This window comes from Spermophilus citellus (genome assembly GCF_964194105.1).
Source record: "Spermophilus citellus genome assembly, chromosome: 4".
Lineage (NCBI taxonomy): Eukaryota > Metazoa > Chordata > Mammalia > Rodentia > Sciuridae > Spermophilus > Spermophilus citellus.
Genome location: NC_138185.1, coordinates 115,971,035 through 115,995,140, shown reverse-complemented (window position 1 = coordinate 115,995,140; position 24,106 = coordinate 115,971,035). Strand labels below are relative to the sequence as shown.

At 38.9% G+C, this 24,106-nt stretch overlaps 2 protein-coding genes across 3 annotated transcripts in view; both read right to left on the bottom strand.

The window, feature by feature from the left end:
* The window catches only part of SPG21 (SPG21 abhydrolase domain containing, maspardin), a 28,390-nt gene extending 23,430 nt beyond the window's left edge, over positions 1-4,960 (bottom strand). Inside the window, exons 1-2 of one of the 2 annotated variants that reach the window (XM_081293623.1) lie at positions 4,701-4,960; positions 498-584 (exon numbers count right to left, since the gene is read on the bottom strand). In XM_081293623.1, coding sequence (XP_081149749.1) covers positions 498-560 — 63 coding nt within the window. In that variant the 5' untranslated portion in view covers positions 561-584; positions 4,701-4,960. The remainder of the gene's footprint in view (positions 1-497; positions 585-4,700) is intronic. The other variant, XM_081293622.1, reaches the window with a different exon arrangement.
* A 4,393-nt stretch (positions 4,961-9,353) lies between these two features.
* The window catches only part of MTFMT (mitochondrial methionyl-tRNA formyltransferase), a 30,482-nt gene continuing 15,729 nt past the window's right edge, over positions 9,354-24,106 (bottom strand). The window contains exons 6-9 of the mRNA XM_081288715.1: positions 20,229-20,320; positions 16,993-17,071; positions 15,891-15,973; positions 9,354-14,138 (exon numbers count right to left, since the gene is read on the bottom strand). Of these exons, the coding sequence (XP_081144841.1) occupies positions 13,938-14,138; positions 15,891-15,973; positions 16,993-17,071; positions 20,229-20,320 (455 nt within the window). The 3' untranslated portion in view covers positions 9,354-13,937. The remainder of the gene's footprint in view (positions 14,139-15,890; positions 15,974-16,992; positions 17,072-20,228; positions 20,321-24,106) is intronic.

Below are 24,106 nucleotides of genomic sequence, written 5' to 3'. Positions count from 1 at the left end.
GATGTGAACAGCCTTTGTCTAGTGTGATCCCTGAACATTTGGGATTAAATCTTTGATATAAGTGTTTAGAGTTTACAAATATCTCAGGCAAATAGGCTTACAAAGAATAACTATAGCAGAGTAAGTACATCATTGCAAGCAGAAGTCTATAAGGTGACCCACAATAACTCTTAAAGCTGAGGAAGAGAAACTGAACTTTACTGAACTTAATCTATAGTTGGTGCTGTCAGCCTTCCACTATACCACACTAAAGAATACACACATACCTGGTTACTTGAATATATAAAGCAATTATAAATAATGAGTACTGTTATACTTGTGTTTACTCTTGAATGAGTCTTAAAAGTGACAAGGAAGGGGTGAACTTTATGCAGTGCATCCCAGAGTTTGACACTTGGCAATAACATTTACTCTCAAACACTACTAAGGCATACATCTAAATCACATGCAAAAACAATACAAGATTTTGCAAAGAGGTATAGTAAAATCATACGTACCTTTTTAAGGGGAACTGTACTTCTAAACCAGTTATAATCAGGAGAGACTTTAATCTCTCCCATGATTAGCTGAAATGGAGGTTAATCCTGAAATAAAAGCATGTGATGTTTCATGTCAAAAATTCATGTTTACATCAGAATTAAATGTAGAGTCTGGTCTAGCTATATCAACAACAGTTTAAAACCAAGGAAATGGGCTATTTTATCTTGTCAGTGTATATTTATACTACAGAAAACAATTTGGTGAAATGCTAAGAGAGATAACCATTTCTCCCCTCTAGTTCCTCTAGAAGAGTAATCTGGTCTACAAAATTTAAATGACTTACTCGAGATCACATGGTTATTGCAAAACTAGGTTCAGATGCAAGACAATCTTTTCTGACACCATACTGCCTGTCCTAGTTAAGTAATTCCAAACTGCAGTATCATTACCTGTCTTTTGACTGTGTCTTAAGAATCCATTTTAATAAAGATGTTGCTGATTGATTATATGGAACAGTCCACACTAGAGAAAGGAATTAAAATAAGCCTGCTTTCTGATAAATTCACAATATACCATAAATCTAATGCTAGCAGAAACTTCAGAAATGTAGTTTGTAATACAAAACACAGGCAAATTTACTGTTCTCATTGATGTGAATTTAAAGTTACATAAGTTACTCAGAAAGATCTATGATATAAATGTGAAAGCACTATAACCAGCAACATAACATCTGTCTTTAGAAAAAAATGCGTGGACTTCTAATACAAGCTTAGTGATTTCTAGCTTTTATCTCTCTGTGATGTTGGATAAATCATCACCATCTTTGGGCTTGTTTCCTCACCTGAGTTTTACCAGTGTGTCCCCAGAGACTAGAATAGTGCTTAGCACATAGCAGGCATTATCTATTGACTAAGAAAATGACTACATCCTACGGGGACTGAACTAGGCCCTCCTAGAGTCCCTTCTAACCCTGGCATCTGTGAGCTTTGTATTGGTTGAGTATCAGCAATTTCAAGGCTGCCCCTCTTTGCTCAGGCATCTGTTATGTCTTAACAGGAACCTGAAATTATAATTCCCTGTTGCAGAGTCTTTATTGTCAAGTGAGGAACTTTTACTCATTTGTTTGTAATGATACCAATACTTATCTTATAGTATGTCCTTGTACCTCAGGGCAAGCCTAGATTTCCTAGCATGGCTAAGATGAGTTTGAGATGCCATTCAATTCCTGGACTGACTGAACTGTTATTTTAGAGAATGTCCTCTGGACTGGCCAGAAGCAGAGGATTCTAAACTCAATAGAATTCTTCCTCATTCACTGGTCTTCCACATCTGCTTCTACAGGGATACAAATGTTACTTTGGAGAGTTACTAAACTGAACCCCCCAGGAGACAGAAATGTAGACATTCCAATATTAGACTTGATTTACAATTGCGACATTGTAATAATGGTTTCATCTCTCAAAGTTAAGATGGTACTTTTTGAAAAGTTTATTAAAACCATAAATTGATTAAAAGTACCAAGAAAATCACTAGTAATCTTACACTGAAAAATCAGTGTGCATAGATGTAGTTATTGTTCATGTTAAATAAAGAAAATCATCTTAAACATTAACATGTTAAAAAACTAAGTAATTTTAACTAGTCTTAGAGAAGTTGGTTATTACTTTTAATTGAAAACAACTAGCACATATAGTTAATTCTGGAATATTTTCCACCTGGACAGTCTTTAATTACTCCCATATCATCTAAACACTTCCTACTAGAGACATTTTCTAATATTACACTTCTAAAAACAATCACTCTGTTCTACAGAGGGGGAATATAAAAACATGTTAAACAAAATCTCAATATATTTTTTAAAAAACATCTAATTAAAGCCAGAAAGTTTGCTTCTAGTCTCAATAAACATAGGATAAAAAATAGTTTTAGGAATCAGTTGCAATACACAAACCAAATTACCACACAAACACAAAGACTTACAAATTCACCCAATCATCTACTTCTTTCCTATAGTAAAACTCGAGAGAAGTTTCTTACCAAGAGTCCTCAGTATAATTCACAACCACCTCAGTATTATGACATGTTATAACTAATCTTGCTAGATGGAGAGATTCCACCCAGCTGTGACTAAATTTTTGCAGGGACAAGTGATTTTAACACTTGTGCAAGTTTGGCAGTAATGAAAGGTGAGACAGATAGCAAATGTTGCATCTGACCAGCTGATGTCTATGAGAAAAAGGCTCCCTGCTGCAAAGTGAAAGCAGCTGTGAGTGGTATGAAAAGGAAAGTTTGTTCTAGCTCTCTTTCATCCTCTAAAGGGGTAGATACTTTTCCAAGTCACAAGAGAAACATTCTGTCTATGGCACAGAAGGTTAACTGAGATTGTAACCAAACTGGTCAGGATGAAATAAAAAAGAATGTGGATGGTAAGCTCAACACTGTTTGATCTTTTGTGATTTGGTTCTTCACAAAAACAAAAACACCTTTTCAGGCTAGTAGGGAAAGTGCCAGAGAATGGTCTTAATCTTGATTAAGCCACAGTCCAGGGGTGTTCTGGACACCCAGTTCTCTGGCCCTTTCTTGTGCTGCTGAATAATAAAACAGCTAGTTGAGATGAGTGTGTACCATCCTTCAGGGAGTCAACAGAATCTCCCAGGCTTTAGTCAAGGAAACATTTTACAAATGTCACATATCCAGCTTAACCAGTCACAGATTTCTGACCCCTTATCTTAATCTATAGTTGATTTACATATAGAAAACATGTGATTATCAATGATACTAGCAAAATATATATATGAACCCAACTCTTCTCCAGGTGATACATTTGGCGTGGCTTTTTTTTTTTTTTTTTTTTTTTTTTTTGCCAGAGATTGAACCCAGGGCTTCAAGAATGCTAAGCACTTACTTTTACCACTGAGCTACACCCCAGCCCGGCAACTGGCTTTTAAATTCAGGTCTCCTGGGCTGGGGTTGTGCCTCAGTGGTAGAGTGCTTGCCTAGCAAGTGTGGGACCCTGGGTTCCATCCTCAGCACCACATAAAAATGAATAAATAAAGGTATTGTGTCCAAATACAACTAAAAAATAAATATTTTAAAAAATAAAATAAATTCAGGTCTTCATTCCTTACCATACTAATGTATAGCTATCTTTTTTCTTTTTCTTTTTTTTTAAGATTTCTTCAAGGGAGATGTATACCTCTTTATACCTCTTTTCTTCAAAAATCTATTCCATTATCTATAAATCTCACAGCAGGAAAAGCTGCCCACCCAATATCCCTTCTGCCACACTTCTTGAGCTATCAGTGCAAAAACTTTTGGAAAATTGAACACAGCTACTAGGTTACTACTTAGTCTGTTGAATCTTTGTGCCAACAGACGCTGGACCACTACAAATGGAAACAAAAAAAGAAGCATAAGCTTCTAATTTATAACTTCCCAAGAAAAGAAGAGGAAAAGTGCGACACTGGACCTGCCACTTTCCTCATCCCCCATTCATAAACCACATACCTGGCCTATCACTTTCGGGCTGAGGTACAATCCCCAAAACGACTGGCCTCTACTCAAACGTTTCTTAAACGTTTACTGAAATAGCCAGTTGCGGTGGCTCCCGCCTGTGATCCCAGCTACTCCTGAGGTTGAGGCAGAAGGATCGCCAAGTTCGAGGCCAGCCTGACAACTTAACGAGATCTGTCTCAAAGTAAAAAAATAAGAAGGGCTGCTGGTGTAGCTCAGTGTGGAGTGCCCTTGAGCTCAATCCCTGGTACAAAAAAAAAAAAAAAAAAAAAAAAAAAAAAAAAAAAAATTACTGAAATAAAATGTTTTTGGGCTATGTCCTCACGGTCCCAGGATGAATATGCAGGAGGATGACCTGATAAAGCCTTCTGTCTTCCCCCAACCCCCACGAAGAGGCTCCAAACAGTCCTCATCAGTCCCACCAGTGACAGCCACACAAAGGTAGGGAGGGTCATAGGCACACCGACCACCACCCATGAACTCAGACTTGGCCTCAGACATAAAAACACTGAGACACACACACACACACACACACACACACACGTATGCAATCACGTGCATGGTCACATGAACCGGCCCACTCGGGGGCTACACACAAAGTCACACCCGGCCGAGGCAGCCGCGCATGCTCCATACACACCCATCTACAACCCCACACACATCACACACCTACATTCCCGATTTCCATAGCCTCACCGACCCCTCACCTGCCGTGGCCACCCCCACGTCCCTTTGCTTCCAGCTCCAGGCGGCTCTTTGCTCCTTTATCCGAGTAGATAGAGGCGGCTGAGACCCGCAGTCAGAGCCCGGAGGACCCGCAGACACAGCTGGCGGGGGAGCGGGGGAGCGCTGGAGCCCGGCCTCCGAGGGGCGGGGCGCGCGGCCGAGCAAGCCCGGGCCGCGGCGCTCCCTCCTCCGGAACCGTGTGCTCAGCGGGAGCGAGCCTCCAGCTTCCGGGTTCGGAGGAGGGCGGGGCCACGTCGCGAGGAAGGGGCGGGGCTGCGTGGCTCCGGCGGTCACTATGGCGACGGCGCGGGCTGGAGACTGGGCAGGGAGACACCTGGCGCCATCAGGGATGCTGGCGGTTGTGGGGGCGGACATTAGTCCCAGCGGGGGCGACGGGCGCAGGACAAGGTCCGAGCTGTCACTGGGTCAGCCCTAGGTCATCTGTCTGACGTGGCATTCAGGAGGAAATTATGGTAATGGAAGAAAGGGGCGCTTGGCTTCAAGTTCGCGGGCGGCTTCTCCGTCGTGGAAAGCTTTAAGGAAACCCCTTTGGGTTCAGGGCTTTGTATGCTCCTTGTGTCTTGGCACAACCAGAGACACCCTCCACAGTTTTCTCTCAAAGCCTCCCCCTCCCGTGTGCTGTGTCTTTTGGGATTTCTGGAAACATACTCCCACCCAGCTTCCCGTTCCTTCAGCCTAGGCTTGGCCTCAGACATACATCCTCTTCCTTCAGATATTGAAAATATTAATACTAATATTAACATTGTAATTAATATTAATATTGTAATCATTATTCTTAAGCAAGATATTGCAGGCGCCACGATTCCTTTATTTCAGTAAAATATTTGCAGGTTCAGTTTGAAATAATATGATAAGGTTGAATAACATGTAAATCTCCTTGTTTGAAGTTTCTTAGGGATCCTGCAACAAGATCTTGTTGAAAGTGCCTCTCTGATTTGTTTTAGTGAAAGCTTATACCCTGTTGAAAGGCCTGTGGACTTTGCCCTTTCTCTGGCAACTGTTGATGAGATTTAGGTCATGGTAGATCCCATTGGAAACTGCACCTCTAGTTGGGACTTCTGCCCTTTGGTTCAGGAGCCTCGGATACCAGTGTAGAATCTGGACAAATCCCAAAAGCATTATCTCTCTCCCTCCCCTCCCTCCCTCCCTCCCCCCCCCCTCTCTCTCTCTCACACACACACACACACACACACACACACACACACACTATTTTTTCCTCTCAATTAACTCTTTTGGAGGTGCAAGTTAGTCACAGAAGAGATCTTTTATTATAAGCATCATGTAGGTGTATGAGGTATGTTCCCCCAGACGAATTTAACGTTGGGGGGCTTCTCTCACAATTTTGTAATAGTTTAATGAATGGCCACTGGTTGTAAAACTCTTATGGGCAGATGCTGTGGGAGTATAAATCCAGAGCAAAGGGAACAAAGTGATTCAGTGCCTTAGAAGATCTGGTCCATAAATAATAGATATTAAGTGTATATTGAATTAATGAGTGGTAAATGAATCTGTCCACATCTATTCTTAAAACTGTATTTCTTAAATTCCACATCCCTAACCCTCACTTTAATAATAGCAGTAAGAAGACCTAAGCTATGGACATACCTATACATGTTAAAAGTCCTTGTTAGTGTAGTAATAATAATTAAAAAAAATTTTTTTAGTTGTTGATGGACCTTTATTTATTTGTGGTGCTGAGAATCAAACCCAAGGCCTCACACATGCTAGGCAAGTGCTCTACCACTTTAATAATAATTTTTAAATTGACTATTGATACTTTAAAAAAACCTCTGTGGACCTGTTTTTTTTGTTTTGTTACATATCTCCTTTTATCACAGTGTAAAAATGGGAATGTTTGATTGTTTTCCTTAGAAAAGGACCACATAGTCTTGTTTGTATCCTCAGTTGTTGCATAACACATGGCAGCACATTGTCCATTCTCTAACTTCATCAAGGAACATTTAATGCCTGTGAATTCCAGCTGTCTTGTAATGCACAACTGCAGGCAGCAAATTGTGGACCCAGGCAGGCCACAGAGCAGGTGGACCTGGTATACAGAGCCCTAAGAATTTGCAGCTGTCAGCTGGAGTCTGCCAGATGGTTCCCATAGCACCTATTCTTGTGAGAATCTCACTGAAAGACTGGAATGTTCAGAAAATATGCTGTGAACACCAAACAAAGTAAATAAATGGCCAGTTGGCTCTCAGAATTGCCCAAATCCATGTTCTGTCCCTTCTAATTGATCTTGTGACAGGATAACATTTTAAAAACACATCAACAAAGCAATCCTAGATATCTTTCTATACATGAATATACATATGTGAATGAATTTTTATAACTTTTGGGAAAGATATACACCAAACAGTATAGTGTTCACCCTTAAGGAGGAACTGGGGATGGAGAGAGTGGAAAGAAGAGCTTTGACTAGAGATTTAGTATTTGAGTTTATATAAAAACATATTTTTATAGTATTTGTGTGATCAAAATAATTAAAAGCAACTCTATTTGTGACTCTGCTGCTCTGAATCCTTCAGTAGCTCCCCACTGCATTCAAGCTGATATCCCAGGTACATAGACTTAAGCAGGTCTGGGTCTCTACTTGGCTGGCTGTGAGCCCAGTGTGCTTTAGCCATATCAACTACTTGAAGGGCTCCCAACACCTCCTGATGCCTTAGGCCTTTGGACTTTTCTTTTTTTTTTTAAATATTTTTAAATTTTCAATCCACCACAACCTCAGATCAAGCCTCTGGACTTCTGATAAAACTCTTCCCTCCACCTAGAATGCCTCCCTCCATTGGACCCATTAAAGTGAATACTCCTCTTTTGCCCCCAGAAAACCAAGGTGTGTACAAAGTGACAGAGAAACACAACACTTGATTTTTCAGTCTAATACCAATTCTTAGAATACCATTATTTTAAAGTTTCCCAGGGTACAACTGACTGCAGTGTTACATACCAAATTATGTTGAGTCCCCAGATTGAAAATGAATGCTGTTTCCTCATTGCCAGATCAATTCTGTGTCAGATGTATGCTGCACTGGGTGCTAGGACTAGCATGGAGTGGATATTCTGGAACTGCCTGAGAAGCATGCTGCTTGGCTATTCTATAGCTTGCAACCTAGAGACCTTATCAAACAGAAATTATATTCAGTTATTTGTAATTAACAATTTATTAGTTGCCCTCTGGGATTTAAGAAACCTGAGTTGGGCTGGGGATGTGGCTCAAGCGGTAGCGCGCTCGCCTGGCGTGCGTGCGGCCCGGGTTCGATCCTCAGCACCACATACCAACAAAGAAGTTGTGTCCGCCGAAAACTAGAAAATAAATAAAAAAAAAAAAAAAAAAAAAAAAAAAACCTGAGTTATATCCTTGGACAAAGATTTGTTTTGCTTCTCTTAAAAAGTTGGAGTAAATTATCTCTAAATCCCTTCCAACTCCAAGATATTAGGTTCTTAAATTTAGGAGAGTGATATTAAAGGATAACCCCCCACCTTGGTGATAGTAGGCATGAAACTCGGGGCTTTGAGCAAACTTTCTAACACTGAGCTACGTCCATTGCCCTCGCAATTATTCTCAAGTACTCATTTTTTGCTCAGAAATGTTTTTATTTCCTGAACCACATGAAGAGTCCTTTTTAAAACAAAATCTTCTATAGTCTTCAGATTTCAAATTCTGACATTGTCACTAGCTAACTGTTGTAGGACCCCCGTTTCATCATCTTGAAGATTAAATTTTGGATACTAGATTCTTGTCCGCTCTAAAGTGCTTTTCCTCCCTATAGGCATCCCCAAGCAGTTGCTGCCACCCAGAGGAGAAAATATTGTTCAGGCCCCCAAAAAAGAGATTATACAGGCCTAGACTGTGCTAATGCATTTAGTCAGGGATCTTGAGAAAAACAAGACAGAGTATAAAGAATTGGATCATGTGATTATGGAGGCTGACAGATCCCAAACTCTGAAGTAAACATGCTGGAAATTGAAGGTTGGTAGGCTCCCATCCCAGCAAGAGTGAATATTTCAGCTAGCTCAAGTCCAAAGGCAGGAAAAAAAGCTGATATTTCAATTTGAAGGATGTCAGAGAAGAGGAATTCCCTCTTAGCCTTTTTGTCTTCAGCCGACTGGATGAGGCTCACCCACAATAGGTAGACAATTTGCTTTACTCCAGTTTACCCATTCAAATATTAATCTCATCCAGAAACACCCTCATACGTGCTCAGAATGTTACACACTCTGTGGCCTAGTTGAGTTGACACATATTAACTGTACAAAGTGATGACAAAAGCTATCATTTGAGTGCCTACTATGTTCCAGGCACTTCCCTGGGTATCTTCCATATACATCCCTATTCTGCAAGGCAGTTCTTAACCGTATTTTTTTTTTTTTTTAGGATTGTTTGGGCTATTCTGGATCCCATGAGATTTCACATGAATTCTAGGATGGACTTTTATTTCTGCAAAAAAAAATTTGTTATTTTTATAGGAATTACATTAAATCTGTAGATTGCTTTGGGTGGTAGTCACATCTTAACCAAATTAAGTCTTTCAATCCATGAACATGGGATGTTTCCATTTTTTTTTATTGGTTGTTCACAACATTACAAAGCTCTTGACATATCATATTTCATACATTAGATTGAAGTGGGTTATGAACTCCCAATTTTACCCCAAATGCAGATTGCAGAATCATGTCGGTTACACATCCACAATTTTACATAATACCCTATTAGTAATTGTTGTATTCTGCTACCTTTCCGTATTTTTTCTTATATATTTATTTATTGAGATGGATCTTGCTATGCTACATAGGTTGGCTTGAATTCATGGGCTAAAGTGATCCTCCTATTCCCAAGCTCATATTTTTTTTCTACTTTCTTTTTTTTTTATCTAATTAGTTATACATGATAGCAGAATGCATTTTGATTCAGTGTACACAAATGGAGCACAATTTTTCATTTCTCTGGTTGTACTTAACCAAATTTTTAAACTGAGAAATCACAGTTTTAAAAATTTAATTGTCCTAAGTCATTCAACTAGTACCGAGCAACTGAATTCAGTTTGGAGTCTGATGCAAAGCATGTTTTTTTTTTTTTTTTTTCATAACAAGAACCAAAATAGAAGCATCTTGTGTAAGGAGGCAATGTGTTTGTAAATCTATCCTTTGAACCAGAGATTAGAATAGGCTATGTTCTACCTTCCTAGGAGGACTCTGAACCTAGGGGTTAACGTGTGACAAATCCATGTGCACTTCTCAAGCTAGTTAAAACTATTACTGTTGCAGCTGGAGATATAGCTCAGTTGGTAGAGTGCTCACCTCACATGCACAAGGCCCTGGTTTAATTCCTAGGCACCACAAAAAAAAAAAAAGACTATTGCTGTTTTAACATAAAGATTATTTGGTGTGAGAAAATGCAGTCTGATATTCAGAAATTTGGATTTAAGATCTGGAGTGGAGCTCAAGGAGCTGCTCCAGGTGACTCAAATGAGAAATCCTGCTCAATCACATTGGGTTGTGGTTTCTTTAGGGCCTGAACAAAGAATAAATCATATGGTTTCCTGAGGCCTACTTGGGATGTACATTGTTTGTTTCTTTCTTTTCTGTGGTATTGGGGATTGAACTCAGGGCTTCACACACAGTAGGCAAGCACTCCACCAATAGGCTACTTCCCCAGACCCTAAGAGTGTTTCTATACCTGGTGTTTATCCCAGAGTCTCAAGAGGGGCTTGAGGGTCCCTGAATGAGAAACTGCATTTTGTATGATGGATCTCACCTCAAGATTTCAAATGTATGAAAAAAGTATTTCATTTAGCTTTAAGTCTTACAACATGCCACTCATGATGATCAACTTCCACAGCTCCCTCCTCCATAATGGGCTATTTTTTATGCAGTGTGAAATTAGTGGTCTGTGGAGGTGAGCCTTGACTTGAATAGATGAAGAACTAGAAGTGGTATGGTACAAAAGGTTCTTTGAAGCAAGGGTAATGGTAATTGACAAAACAATCAGATAGGCTCTGCCCAGAGCATGCAGTGGCAGATGGTGAACCTTAATCAGTAGGTAGTAAGAGATCAGAACCCTAAGCAGAGAACACACATGCCATCAGGGGAACTATGGGGAACAGAGGGGTAGGGGCCAACTCCACTGCTGCCCTACTCCTAATGGCTTTCTAGTCTTTGCCTCCTTGCAGTTATAGCAGTTGCTTACTGTTGTAATAAATGTAACCCCACTCTGCCCGGTCTTAAAGATGTATTAAGAAACATTCTTTGCAACCAATAGTTAAAATGCATACTTCAAGATTCTTGGCTTCGGGGCTGGGGTTGTGGCGCAGCAGTAGAGTACTCGCCAAGCACATGGGAGGCCCTGGGTTCGATCTTCAGCACCACATAAAAATAAGTAAATAAAATAAAGGTATTGTGTCGAACTACAACTAAAAATAAATAAAAATTTAAAAAAAAAAAGATTCTTGCTTCACCAAAGGAAGGTTGGAGGGATTTTCTTTGTGATTCTTTCTAGCATTTTACAGGTGCTCCCCTTGCACCTCTAGAGTGGGGGAATGAGAGAGGCAGTAAATTCCTTAGGTGTTACAAATGGAGTCCAGTCTTTCCTGGGTCATAGCTCTGGCAATGAGCTGTGCCTTCAGTGGTTTCCCCACTCCCTGTGGCCAGTGTCTGAGTAGGCACTCTACTATAATTTGGATTTGGAAATGTCCTTCAAAGGCCCATGCAATGAAGGCTTGGTCCCCAGCCTATGGCACTACTGGGCGATGGCAGAAAGAACCTTGAGGAGGTGGAGCTTACTTGGAGGAAGTCACTGAGAGCATGCCCTTGGAGGGGGTATTGGTATTCCACCCTGTTTCTCTTCCTCTCTCTACTTCATAGCCTCCATGAGGTGAAGTTTCCTCTACCACACACTCCCATCATGATGGCTGTGCTGCCACAGGACCAAAAACAATGGATCAACTGACTATTAATTGAAACCTCTGAAACCATGAAACAAATCTTTCCTCCTTATAAATTATTTATTTTAGGTATTTTGTCATAGTGACAGAAAGTTAGGTAGCACATCTCCTTGCAGAAAAACACACCCAGGAGCTCCCAGAGGACACCGATCTTCATTCTCTACGAACTCTCTAATACAAGCATAGTCCCTGCGGGGAATAAGTGCCCAATACATATTAACTGAGAGACACCATATTTTTTTCATATAGTCTCTCATTGTTTTTTAAGTTGCTGAGGTTGGACTTGAACTTGCAATCCTCCTGTCTCAGTTTCCCCGGTCACTGGGAGTGTACCACTGGGATTACAGGTATGTACCACCGACAAATGACAAGGGTTAATAAGTGGCAGAGCCCAATCTCCATAAAGACACAATAAAGTTCACTGACTTCCACAGGAAAAATCTTTTTTAAATTTCCACCCATGCTTACAACTGCTGTTGTGATTCAGATCCTCTTGCCCAGGTTTCGCCCTCAATCTCTCACACTGCTACCAAAGTTAATCCAAAATATAAATCTGGATATGTCACTCCCAAATTAATCTATCACATACACGACAAGGTACCAAATATGGGACCTTGGTATTCAAAGCCCTCCTTATTTGGCCTCAGCTTGCTTTCCAGTCTATATATCTATATCACTATATTCCATTCATATCAATTCTTGAAATTTTTCAAAACAATGTGCTGTTTTGTGTTTAACTTGCCATTTGTTTTCCCTCCAAAATGATCCATGTTAGTTTCTCCCCAGCCAGCTTTTATACATAAGTATATAACTGGCTCATACATGCAAGAAAATGTGTAAGAGATGTATGATTTTAAGAATGATAATAAAAGACAATCATGCTTCCACAACCAGCCAAAGCCTCATATTAATAAAGCCCCCTTTAAGATAAGTCTCTGCACATGCTAGGATACCCTTCCAGGCATCATGCTGCACAGTGAACCTCAGTTTATCTCCCCTGGAAAGCTTCCATTGACTTCCCTGAGGACACGCAGTGCTTCTATTATATCTTCACCATGGCATTTATAACTGTTTTACATACACTTACATGTTTGTGCCCCCAATGGATTTAAGTTTCCAAATAATATAGAGACTAGTTAGTTATACTTTAAATGTTCAGTTAATAGAATGTCACCACCCAGTTTGCCTGGGAGGGTCCTGGCTTATGTCTGTTGTGCTGGTGTAATTATTATAAGTGCTTCCTTCCACTCATGAAAGTGTTCTAATTTAGATGACCAATCATATGATCAACCTATCAACAAACTCTACTGAATGAATAAGTTAATCAGTGAATGAAGAAAAACTTTAGCTGATAGAATTTAAGCAGAAAAAAACTGATATGTGAAGTCTCAAGTAAAAACCCAATAGGGGCTACTGTACCTGTATCTCCTTTGCAAGTGCGTGCCTTTCCTGGAGACAGAAAATGGGTTTGCAGAATAGATGCTCAGTAATCTTTATTGCAAATCAGTTGAAAAATGTTAGCATCTTCCTACTTCAAGAAAACACTGATTTAAAATGTGAATTTAGCCAGGCATGGGAGTGCATGTCTGTAATCTGGCTACCTGGGAGGCTAACACAGGAGAACTAAAAGTTTGAGGTCAGCCAGGGAGACTTTATCAAGACCCTGCCTCAAAATAAAAAAGGGTTGGGATGTAGATCCGTGTGAGATTGCTTGCCTAGCATGCATAAGGCCATGAGTTCAATCCCTAGTACCACACACACACAAAAGTGAATTTATAGTACAAATCAACAGGACAGAGGTTATTAAATATTATCTAGGTTTGCTACTTGATGAGCCCTAGCTGGAAGTGGAAATTAAAGAGCTAATTTTTGATACCTAATGAAGCTTAGAAATGTAGATTAAAAATTCCCAGAAATATAGTGTGCAGGGACACACAATTTTAAAAATTCAGTAAATGCACTATTTTAAAAGAACCTCTCTTCAGAATATATACATACCAGTCAGTTGCCCTTGCTCATGGGGAAAGATGTATCTCCCAGAGTCTGACATTATAAATACAAAATTTATTTAAACTTCTTTTGTTATTAAAGTAGAAAAAGCTGCTTTTAACTATTATTACACAAAAAATGTGGAAAGTGAGGCAATCCATCTTTTTTTATAATAATCTCTGAAAGTCAAAATAATTCCTTGTAAATAAGCCTTTTAATAAATTACAAATATGCAATAGGTTCTTGTCCATCTTCTTCCTAATTACTTAGTGCACTGTTGCATAGCAACAACTTGTTTTCCGGCTTCTTCTTTGTTGGAAGTCTGAGTGTCTTAAATTTGCAATGGTTTGGTTGAACTTGGGAATTTTTCTGGTACCAGGGGTGCAAATATCCATTGTAGAAATCAGTTGCTGTTAATGTTTTCTTAAGCATCACCGATCGAACACCAATCCAGCCATCCTAAAGTGCAAAGGGTAAGCAGTGACTAGGCAAGTGGTGGCAAGACTGGAAAACTAAGTAAATTTTAGATTATAACATCTTTTATAATGGAAACAAACCAAAAATATCTACTGAATATACAGCTGTAAATAACACAATACTAAGTAACATATATAATCAGTTTACTTCAAAAGTTTATTACCAAGGAGAGAGAACTTACAGACCTGTATAAACCTATTTCAACACACAGGGAATAAAGTAAAAACATGTTATATTGCCTCAGCAATTTAGCAAGGGACTATGCAACTTAGTCGGGGGCAACACTTATTGGGTCCTCTCTTGCTCTGTTGGAGCTCTTTTCTGCTTACCTGAATAAATCCTACTCTTTTGTGCTAAAAAAAAAAAAAGGGGGGTGGTGACTGGGGATATAACTCACTGGTAAAATGCCCCTGAGGTCAATGCCCATTACCAAAAATAAAAATGCAAATCCCATTTTAGGAGTAGAAACTGATGCCCTCAGAAGGTGAGTTTGTTTTTTTTTTTTCCCAAGGTAACACAACTGGTGAGACTCAAATTCCCATGTTCTGAGAGCCTGTTTCTTCTGTGAGAGCAAACTATAATAATGAAACAATATATACATAACTGGGTCAAGGACAGCAAGACATATTCCCAATAAGCAAGTCATATTCTCCTGTTTTAGGAGAAGGTTAAGAGAGATGAAGACAGGTTGATGGAAGACTTCTGTATCTATAGTTTGGGTGGGTTACATCAATCTAGCACATATTTGAAGCATCCCTTCTTTTTTATTATTTTTTATTGGTGCATAATAATTATACAGAATAGTGGGTTTCATTGAGGCATGTCTATACATGCACATGACATAATTTGATCAATTTAAATCCCCAGTATCTCCCTTTCCAACTCCCCCAAGTCTCCTTTCTGTACCAAACTGATTTCCCTTTATTTTCATGATATTCCCTTTTTTTCTTTTTCTTTCTAGCTTCCCTTTTCTTCTTTTCTAGAGAAAACATATGACCCTTGACTTTTTGAGTCTAGCTTACTTTGCTTATGATACATCCAATTTTCCATAAAGGACATACTTTTATTCTTCTTTATGGCTGAATAAAACTCCATCTGTGTGAGTGTATGTGTATCACATTATTTTTATCCATTCATCTGACATTTGTTAATGCCCCTTTCTTGAGTGTGTAACATCTTACATAAATACCATTTGACAAAAAATATGGAATGCTTTTCAGTGGAACACACCATTGTCTTATAAAATAATGGTTCTAGTTGGGCATGGTGGCACAAGCCTGTAAATCCCAACAACAGGTAGGGACACTAAGGCAGGAGGATCCCAAGTTCTAGGACAGCCTTAGCAACTCAGCAAGGACCTAAACAACTTAGCAAGACCCTGCCTCAAAATAAAAAATAAAAATAAAAAGTGCCCTGGGTTCAATCCCCAGCACCAAATTAATTAATTAATTGAATTTAAAAATAAAAATAAAGAGAGCTAGTAGAGTGGCCCTGGATTCAACCCAGTATCAGAGAAAAAAAGAAAGCAATCATTATGGAATATTCTTCATTGAGAATGTCTTGGCAATCTTCACTGCTTTGAAAAATTTATGCTAGAGATTTTACTATTAAGAAAATTAGACTGTCCAATATGATTGGTAGGCAGTTAAGTGAAATCCTAACTAAGATGATAAATAATACAAACATAAATTCAGTAAAACAAATATGGTAATTTGAAACCAATGGAAAACATACCTTGCAATAAACTAGCAATATTTTTGACTGTTTGTGGTATATTATTGATCCTGGAGTAAGAGTCTGTCTTGTTAGTTTTGCATCTAAAGAAAGTGGGGGGGGATATGAGACACAGAGAGGAAAAAATAATTATATAACTTTTTGGTACTTCTTAAAAATAAAAAACTACCTTGGGAGGCAGTACTAATATTGGAGAGGACACATTTCCTGATGCACTGGCTTTGTAATATAAATACAGTGTTCTGTGTACATCACAGAAACCCAAAGAAAAACTTCCCGTACCCATAAGAAGCTCCAAGTTATTTACTCAGTCTCCTAGTGATCACCTAAAAGTTCTATGATGTAATTTTGGGGGAATAACTACCCACCAGGGGAGAAATACAGGATCCTTAGGATTTACCCTGGCCCTTCCATCCCCACCCAAACCAGTCCCCATTCTTAGATTCCTGGAGAACTCCAACTACCTTTAGACTAGACCATTGAGGACACTGATGGGCTTAAGAATAGATCTGTGGTGTGAAATGCTACACCCTGGCCTAGATTCTCACTGAGCTGCCCAGATATTTTCATTATGATATTCATCAGAATGAAATTAATCAAGTAATTTTGCAGCCCTGGAAGACCTTAATTTAGGAAATCACAAAGCTTAAAATGGGAAAGGAACACTGCTCTACTTCCCAGGTTCTTGTGATGAAAAAATGCATGTGGGGGCTGGGGATGTGGCTCAAGCGGTAGCGTGCCCGTCTAGCATATGCGCGGCCGGGGTTCGATCCTCAGCACCACATACAAACAAAGATATTGTGTCTGCCGAAAACTAAGAAATAAAATTTAAAGTTCTCTCTCTCTCTCTCTCCTCCCTCTCTCTCTCTCTCTCCCTCTCTCTCTCTCTCTCTCTCTCTCTTGCTCCTCACTCTCTTAAAAAAAAATGCATGTGAATGGACACTGCAAAGAATAAAACATAAGGAGATATAAAGTATTATCATTATTGAACTGAAACAAACTATAAAAATCCTTACTTTCAATAAATGTGAACTGTGCTAAAAACAGACACATTTTCAAATACATTATAAATGAAAAAAAATTTATAATCAAAAGTTGGTACCAGCAAGGACTAAATTGTTAACTTCTACCAAATCCAGAAGTTTAATGGTGTTCTCCATCCAGAGTGTCTGCAACGGAATCTGAAATTAAAATTAAAGGGAAAAAAAAAAAGAGAGGGGGGAAAAATTAAAGGAATGATAAATACACTCAACCTCCAAACCCGCTGCAACTACAGTTTTGTTAGTCTAGTCTGATTTTTCTCCTATGTACAGAGGAATCGGGGAATCAGTCACTAAATATTATGGAACAGAACACAAATGCAACTCTTTACATCAGTCTTTGCAATTAAACATTTATGCTTATGAAAGAGGCAAGCATTACATCACTTATTAAAAAAAATTAGAAATTGACAGTATTCTGTATTTTAACCCCATAGGTAACCACTGTTAACAGTCTCATGTGTTTCCCTGTATTTTTTCTACAAATGTTACCATTACAAAAATCCAAAACATACTGTTTTATAAGCAACTTGTTTCATTAGCACATACTGATCTATTTCACCTTGCATACGCAACACAATATCTCATTTTATGCATGTAACATAAGTATACAACCAATACCTTTATGATATTTCAGTTATTCCCAATTTTAAAATTGTAAAATACAATAAAAATCCTTATTGACATATCTTTGAGCACATATATTTCTGCAGAATAGTTTGATTTCTTTTTGGTGGTGCTAGGATCAAACCCAAGGCCTTGTGATTTTTTTTTTTTTAAAGTCAGATGTTCACAATACCTTTGTTGTTTACTATTTATTTACTTATTTTTACATGGTGCTGGGGATCGAACCCAGTGCCTTACATAAGCTAGGCAAGCACTATACCTCTGAGCCCCAGCCCCAGCCCTTGTGATTTTTATCATAAAGCTCTCTCTTAAGCTGCAACATTTTTGGTTTGGGATTTTGTTGTTGTTTGTTTTGTTTTGGTACCAGGGATTGAATCCAGGGACACTTAAACCACTGAGCCACATCCCTTGCCCTTTTAATTAATTTATTATTTTGAGACAGGGTCTTGCTAGGTGGCTTAGGGCCACTTTAAGTTGCTAAGGCTGGCTTTGAACTTGCAATTCTCCTGCCTCAACCTCCTGAGCCATTGAGTTTTTTTGTTTGTTTTGCTTTTTTAAATGATGTGTTTGGATTAAAGAGCATCAACATTGTCTGGGGATTACACATCAATCCTGCTTGCTTCTGACCTAACACATCCAGGTCTTTCTAACCTTGGGGTTGGTTGGTTGGTTGGTTTTGATAGCTTTATTGAGACATAATTCACATAACATACAAATCATCCTTTTTTTTTTTTTTTTTTTTGCAGTAGGGGGATTGAACCCAGGGCCTCATGCATGCTAGGCAAGTGCTCTACCACTGAGCTACACTCCCAGCCCCCAAATTCACTCTTTTAAAGCATATAATTCAGTGGTGTTCAGGTTCACAGAATTGTGCAACCATGGCACCAATTTTTCACCACCAGCCTGACCCCCCAAAAGCCTACCATTAGCAAACACTCCCCATCACCCTCTCCCTTCAGGCACTGGATTTGCTTATTCTGGACATTTCATATAAATGGAACAAAACAATATATGATCTTTTGTGACTGGCTTCTTTTATTTGGCATAATGTTTTCAAAGTTTATACATGTTGTACCATATGGTTATGACTATGGCTGAGTAATATTCCATCTATAGATAAACTATATTTTATTTATATATCCATCATTTGTTGGACATTTGGGTCATTTACACTTTTTGTCTATTCCAAATAATGTTGCAAATTTTTGTGTGGCCTTGCTTTTCAAGTTTTTCTTGCTTTCAAGTAGTGCTAAGGATTGAGCCCAATGCCTCACATGTGCAAGGCAAGTGCTCTACCACTGAGCCACAACCCAGTCCCTCAAAATTCATTCTTTTGATTATAAACATTTAGCACCATGTCCAAAACTTGTTTCTGTTAGATTATTCTTACATTCTTGTAAAAAAAAAAAAAAAACATCAATTGCCCATAAATGTTGATTCTATTCCACTAAGCTATAGCCAGTACCATGCTGTTTGATTGCTGTTGCTTTATAGTAAGTTTTGAAATCAGGAAGTGCAAGTTCTCTGCCTCTCTGCCTCCCCACCCCACAAAGCTGATTTAATGGGCCCTTTGCAATTCCTTGTGAATTTTAGGGTCAGCTTGTCAACTTCTGCAAAGAAGCCAGTTTTGTTTTGATAGGAACATTGTCTTGTTAAACTACCTTATAAGTGAACAACAACAAAAAAAATGACAACTGCTGTTTGGATTAGTAAGGCTGAGAAGCTGTCAATGTATTTACTTACATTTTTATTTATTTCGCTATACATTACCTATTTATGCCCTTAACCCGTATTTGAAAAAACTGGGTTGTTCATCTCTTACTAGTTTATGAAAACCTTTTACATATTTAGAGAATTAGCCTTTTAATTCTTGTGTTATGAATATTTTCAGTTTGCTGACTTTGAGCTACTAATAAGTACAAAATGAAGTTGTGATCCTCACTGAAGAACTTGGCATGCCACAGATACCCAATGGTAGTTCCCATTTTACCCACATTAATATCAGAGGTAGTCCATTAAAAAACACATTCTTGGTAAACTCAGAATTTAAATAATACAAATGGTCATCAAAAGAAAGGAAGGAAAAAAAAATTTTGTCAGGGAACTGAGAATTTAACTTGGATATTTTAACAAGCTTTGACATTACAACTCCTCTTTGTGTATCACATGTAGAAATCAATGATTTAAAATCTGTTTGTAAAAAAATTGGCCAAAGGGAAAAAGACATACTAGAAAGAGCACTGGATTAGGAGTTATAAGACTCAAATCATTTTTACGAGCACCTCTACGTTACTCAACTAGTTTTCATTCCCCTTGACTGTGAAATGGAATTTGGTCATAGGAAACTGCAAAACTGGGGCTGCGTTGTGGCTCACCAGTAGAGCGCTCACCTAGAACATGCGAGGCGCTGGGTTCGATCCTCAGCACCACATAAAAATAATAAATAAAATAAAGGCATTTTAAATATTAAAAAAAGAAACTGCAAAACTTATATTTGAAAGTAATTTATGAATGCTAATGCCTCCATCAAAACTTAAATAATACCTTAAAATAAATGTCAGGTTTTGTAGGTTTAGTTTATAAGATTCATTCGTAAATAAAAATATTCAGGAAGCAAATTACATACAAAAAACTCAATTAGGTAAAATTGCAGCATGACTTCTCAACTTACTATATTTCCAATGGCACGATAAAGTCTGAATATTTGCTCTGAAGTTTGTTCCTCCCATTTTATACAGCTGGTACCAACAGAAATCTTAGGAGCTACAAGGTAAAGCCAAGAGCAAGAAAGAACATCAGGTTCAATATTCAAGAAATAATAAATATTGATGCTGAATAACAACAACTTTTGTGTGTTCAAAATTTCCCACAATATGAAGTAAAAATGAATAAACCAAACCAGCACTAAAAGAAAACACAAGGGGTTGGGGTTGTGGCTCAGAGGAAGAGCATTCACCTAGCATGAGGCACTGGGTTCAATCCTCATCACCACATAAAAATAAAGGTATTGTGTCCATCTACAACTTAAAAAAAAAAAATTAAAAAAAAAACCACAAGTGAACTACTTTATAATGTGGGAATAGAAAAGGCTCTTCTAACTAGGACTCAAAGTCCAGAAGCAATTAATGATGGTTTTTTTTTTTTTAACAAGAAAAAGAAATGCTGTAAGTTAAATCAAAAAACAAATGACAATGGGCTTGGGTTGTGGCTCAGTGGTGGAGCACTTGCCTAGCACATGTGAAGCACTGGGCTTGATCCTCAGCACCACATACAAAAGTAAATAAAAAATAAAGTTATTAAAAGAAAAAAAACCCACAAATGACAAGGCTGAGGATGCAGCTTAGTGGCAGAATAAGTATTTGCAATGACAAACTGAGAGAATCTGCAGTTTATATCACAAAGGCTAATTTCTGTATTATATAAAGTACTCCTAAAAACTGAGGGAAAAAAAAAGACCAAAACCCTGATTGAAAAATGAGCCAAAGGTAATGATACCTCTCAAAAAAAGGAAATGCAAACCGTCCTTACACATATATGAAAAGATCTACTATTTATTACTCCAGCAACTCAAGAAGCTGAGGTAGGAGGATTGCTAAGTTCAAGACCAGCCTTTGCAATTTAGTGAGGCCCTGATCAATTTAGCAAGACCCTGTCTCAAAATAAAAATAAAAAGGGCTGGAGATGTAGTTCAGTGGTAGAACATCCCTGGGTTCAATACTCAGTATCCCCTGACCAAAAAAAAAAAAAAAAGAGAGATTTTCAACATTACTCATACAAATAATGGACATTAAACTACTCCAAGATACAATTTCTCATCTACTGGATTAGGAAGTACAATGCACATTAAATTATTTATAGTAGTAGTATTTAAATAGCAAAAAACTGAAAACAACCCATCAATAGGGACTCTCCTGAATAAATTATGATATATCCACACAATTGAGAATTATGTTGCCATAAAAAAGAAAGAGGCGGGCTATAGATGTAGCTCAGTGGTAAAGCACTTGTCTAGCAAGTTAACAAGGCCCTAGGTTCAACCCCCACTACCATAAAAAAAAAAAAGAAAGAAAGAAAAAGAAAGAAAGTTCTCTTAATAGCTAGTGGTCTCTACAATACATTGTTAAGTAAAAGGAAAATAACAAAATAACAATTATATGTTTTTGCTAATTTTGACAAAAGTAAAAACTGGAAGACTGAAGAAACTTGGTTTACACTGGAAAGCTCTGGTAGTCACCATTCCAATGATCAACTATTAATAAAAATAATTCTCTATAGATGGACAGAATAGAATAGAATTGGATGAGATGGGGATGAAAGGGGAACTTCTGAGCATACCTTTATAAATTGTTTTTATAATATTTTTTTTTATTCTTTATTTCCCCCAGGACTGAGAATTGAAACCAGGGGTGCTCTACCACTGAGCTACCTCCACAGCCCTTTTTATTTTTTATTTTTAAGTCAGGGTCTTGCTCAGTTGACAGTTTGGCCTTGAACCTGCAATACTATTGCTTTAGCCTCTGGTACTAGGATTACATCTGTGTATGCCACTGTGCCAGGCCTAAATTATTTAATTTTTGAATCACCTAAATATTTAACATTTTCAAAAAACAAAATTTAATCACAAATAGAAATAAAGCAGGTGGGGCCTGGAGGTTGGGTCGGGGCACCGAGCTCAGCGGGCGCCGCTGGGGGCAGGTGGCGCGGTGCGGAGCCCGGCCAAGTGTGGCACAGCTGTGGTGTGGCGCTTCCCTCTAGCCACGAGCTGGGGGTGGGTCTCCGAAGCACTTTGCTCCGGGACAGAGAAATTTTGAGTTGATCTCCACACACCCTCTCCTCAAATCTCGAGAAATTTCAGGATCACTAGGCAATGCTGAGCCGACGTGGATCTGGGGCGAACAGTCTGGGCCTCTCAGAACACACAATGAGCCCGGATGGGCTGAATTCAAGCTCCCGTTCGCCTGCTTCCCGCAGACAAACAGCTGTGACTCAGCACTAATCCATCCGGCTGAAACAACTGGTCAGCCCTTCTCATCCTACGGAGGTAAATGCCTACCGAGCCTTCATAGGTAGTGGCCACAGGTTTGAAACAGGGCTTGGGAGAGACAGTAAGGACCCACCCGTTGCATTGGTTGCCCGGCAAAGGGAAACGAATTGTCGCCATTTGCAAGAGACACCACCATGGCAGAGAACTGACGTCATCAGACTGCGGCGGAGGAGATAACTTCATTGAAACCTGCGGCTACAGTTGTGTAATTCCTAGCCTTCCCTCTCCACACATCGGGGAAACCTTAAGGGCCCCTCCCAGCTCTCCCGTGAGCACGATAGCCAGACCCAGGGAATCAGAGGTGGCGCGGGACCCGCGGCGCGGAACTACCGCTCCCACCAGGGCTGACAGCTGAGGTCTCTTGCACCAGCTACCGGGGGCGTGGCTACCGGAGGGCAAGTATAATTCGCTGAGGATTCTCAGCCCCAAGCTCTACAAACTTAGGGTCTGAGGGAATGGCAAACTGGAAGAGTGTGCCCAGTCGTTCATGAAAACAGGGCTCCCGGGAGCAGCAGACCTGGCGTGTAGCCAGTATTGTGGTGAGCGGCACCCATGAGAGGGGCCTGGCTAGAGGAAAAGTGGGAAGTGACTAGACACAAGAGGAGGCCCTAGACACTCAGGATTGGAGACTCGCCCAGTCTGGGAGGAGCTGCTGCACAGTGATTGGTTCCTGCGTATTGACAGGAGAAACTTGGCCTGGTGGGCACAGCGCCACCTACTGGAAGAGAAGTTAATCAAACTCTAGGACTGCATTTATTAGTTTTTTTTTTTGTTGTTTTCTTTTTTTCTTTTCTCTTTTTTTTTTGATTTGGGTTTTTCTTTCATTTTCATTTTTCTTTCTTGTTGTTTTTTAAATTTTTTTTTACAATTTTTTTAAATTTTTTTTCTTCTAATTTTAATTTTAATTTTTTATTATTTTTTTTTATTTTTTTTATTTCCTATTTTTTTTCTTCTTTTGTCTTTTCATTTCTTTTCAATTATCTTATCCCCCCTTCCTTGAATTCTACCTGCTTACTCTCATTCTCTTTAATGACTTCTTCCCTTCCCTTCTAATACCTTTCCTCCCAAGCATCTAATAAATTTATAGGAGTAAACAGTAACTCATCAGTCAAACAGAACAAGAAGTAACATGAGCAGCTTCAAAAAGCAAGGAAGAAAAGGAGTACAAACAATGCAGGACAGCCTAAATATTCAGGAGGACCTAGAGTCATCAGAAAAATGGTCTTATAAAGAACTCAAGGAACACCTTAGACAGATGGAATGGAACCTTAAAGAGGATACGAGACAACAAATTCAAGCAGTGAAAGAACACATTGAGAATGAATTACATAAACAGATAAAAGAAGAAGTTAAGCATCTTTATCAGGAGATAGACATTATAAAAAATAATCAAACAATAATTCTAGAAATGAAGGAAACGATAAACCAAATTAAAAACTCAATTGAGAGTACCACTAACAGAGTGGAGCAAGTAGAAGCCAGAACGTCAGATAATGAAGACAAAA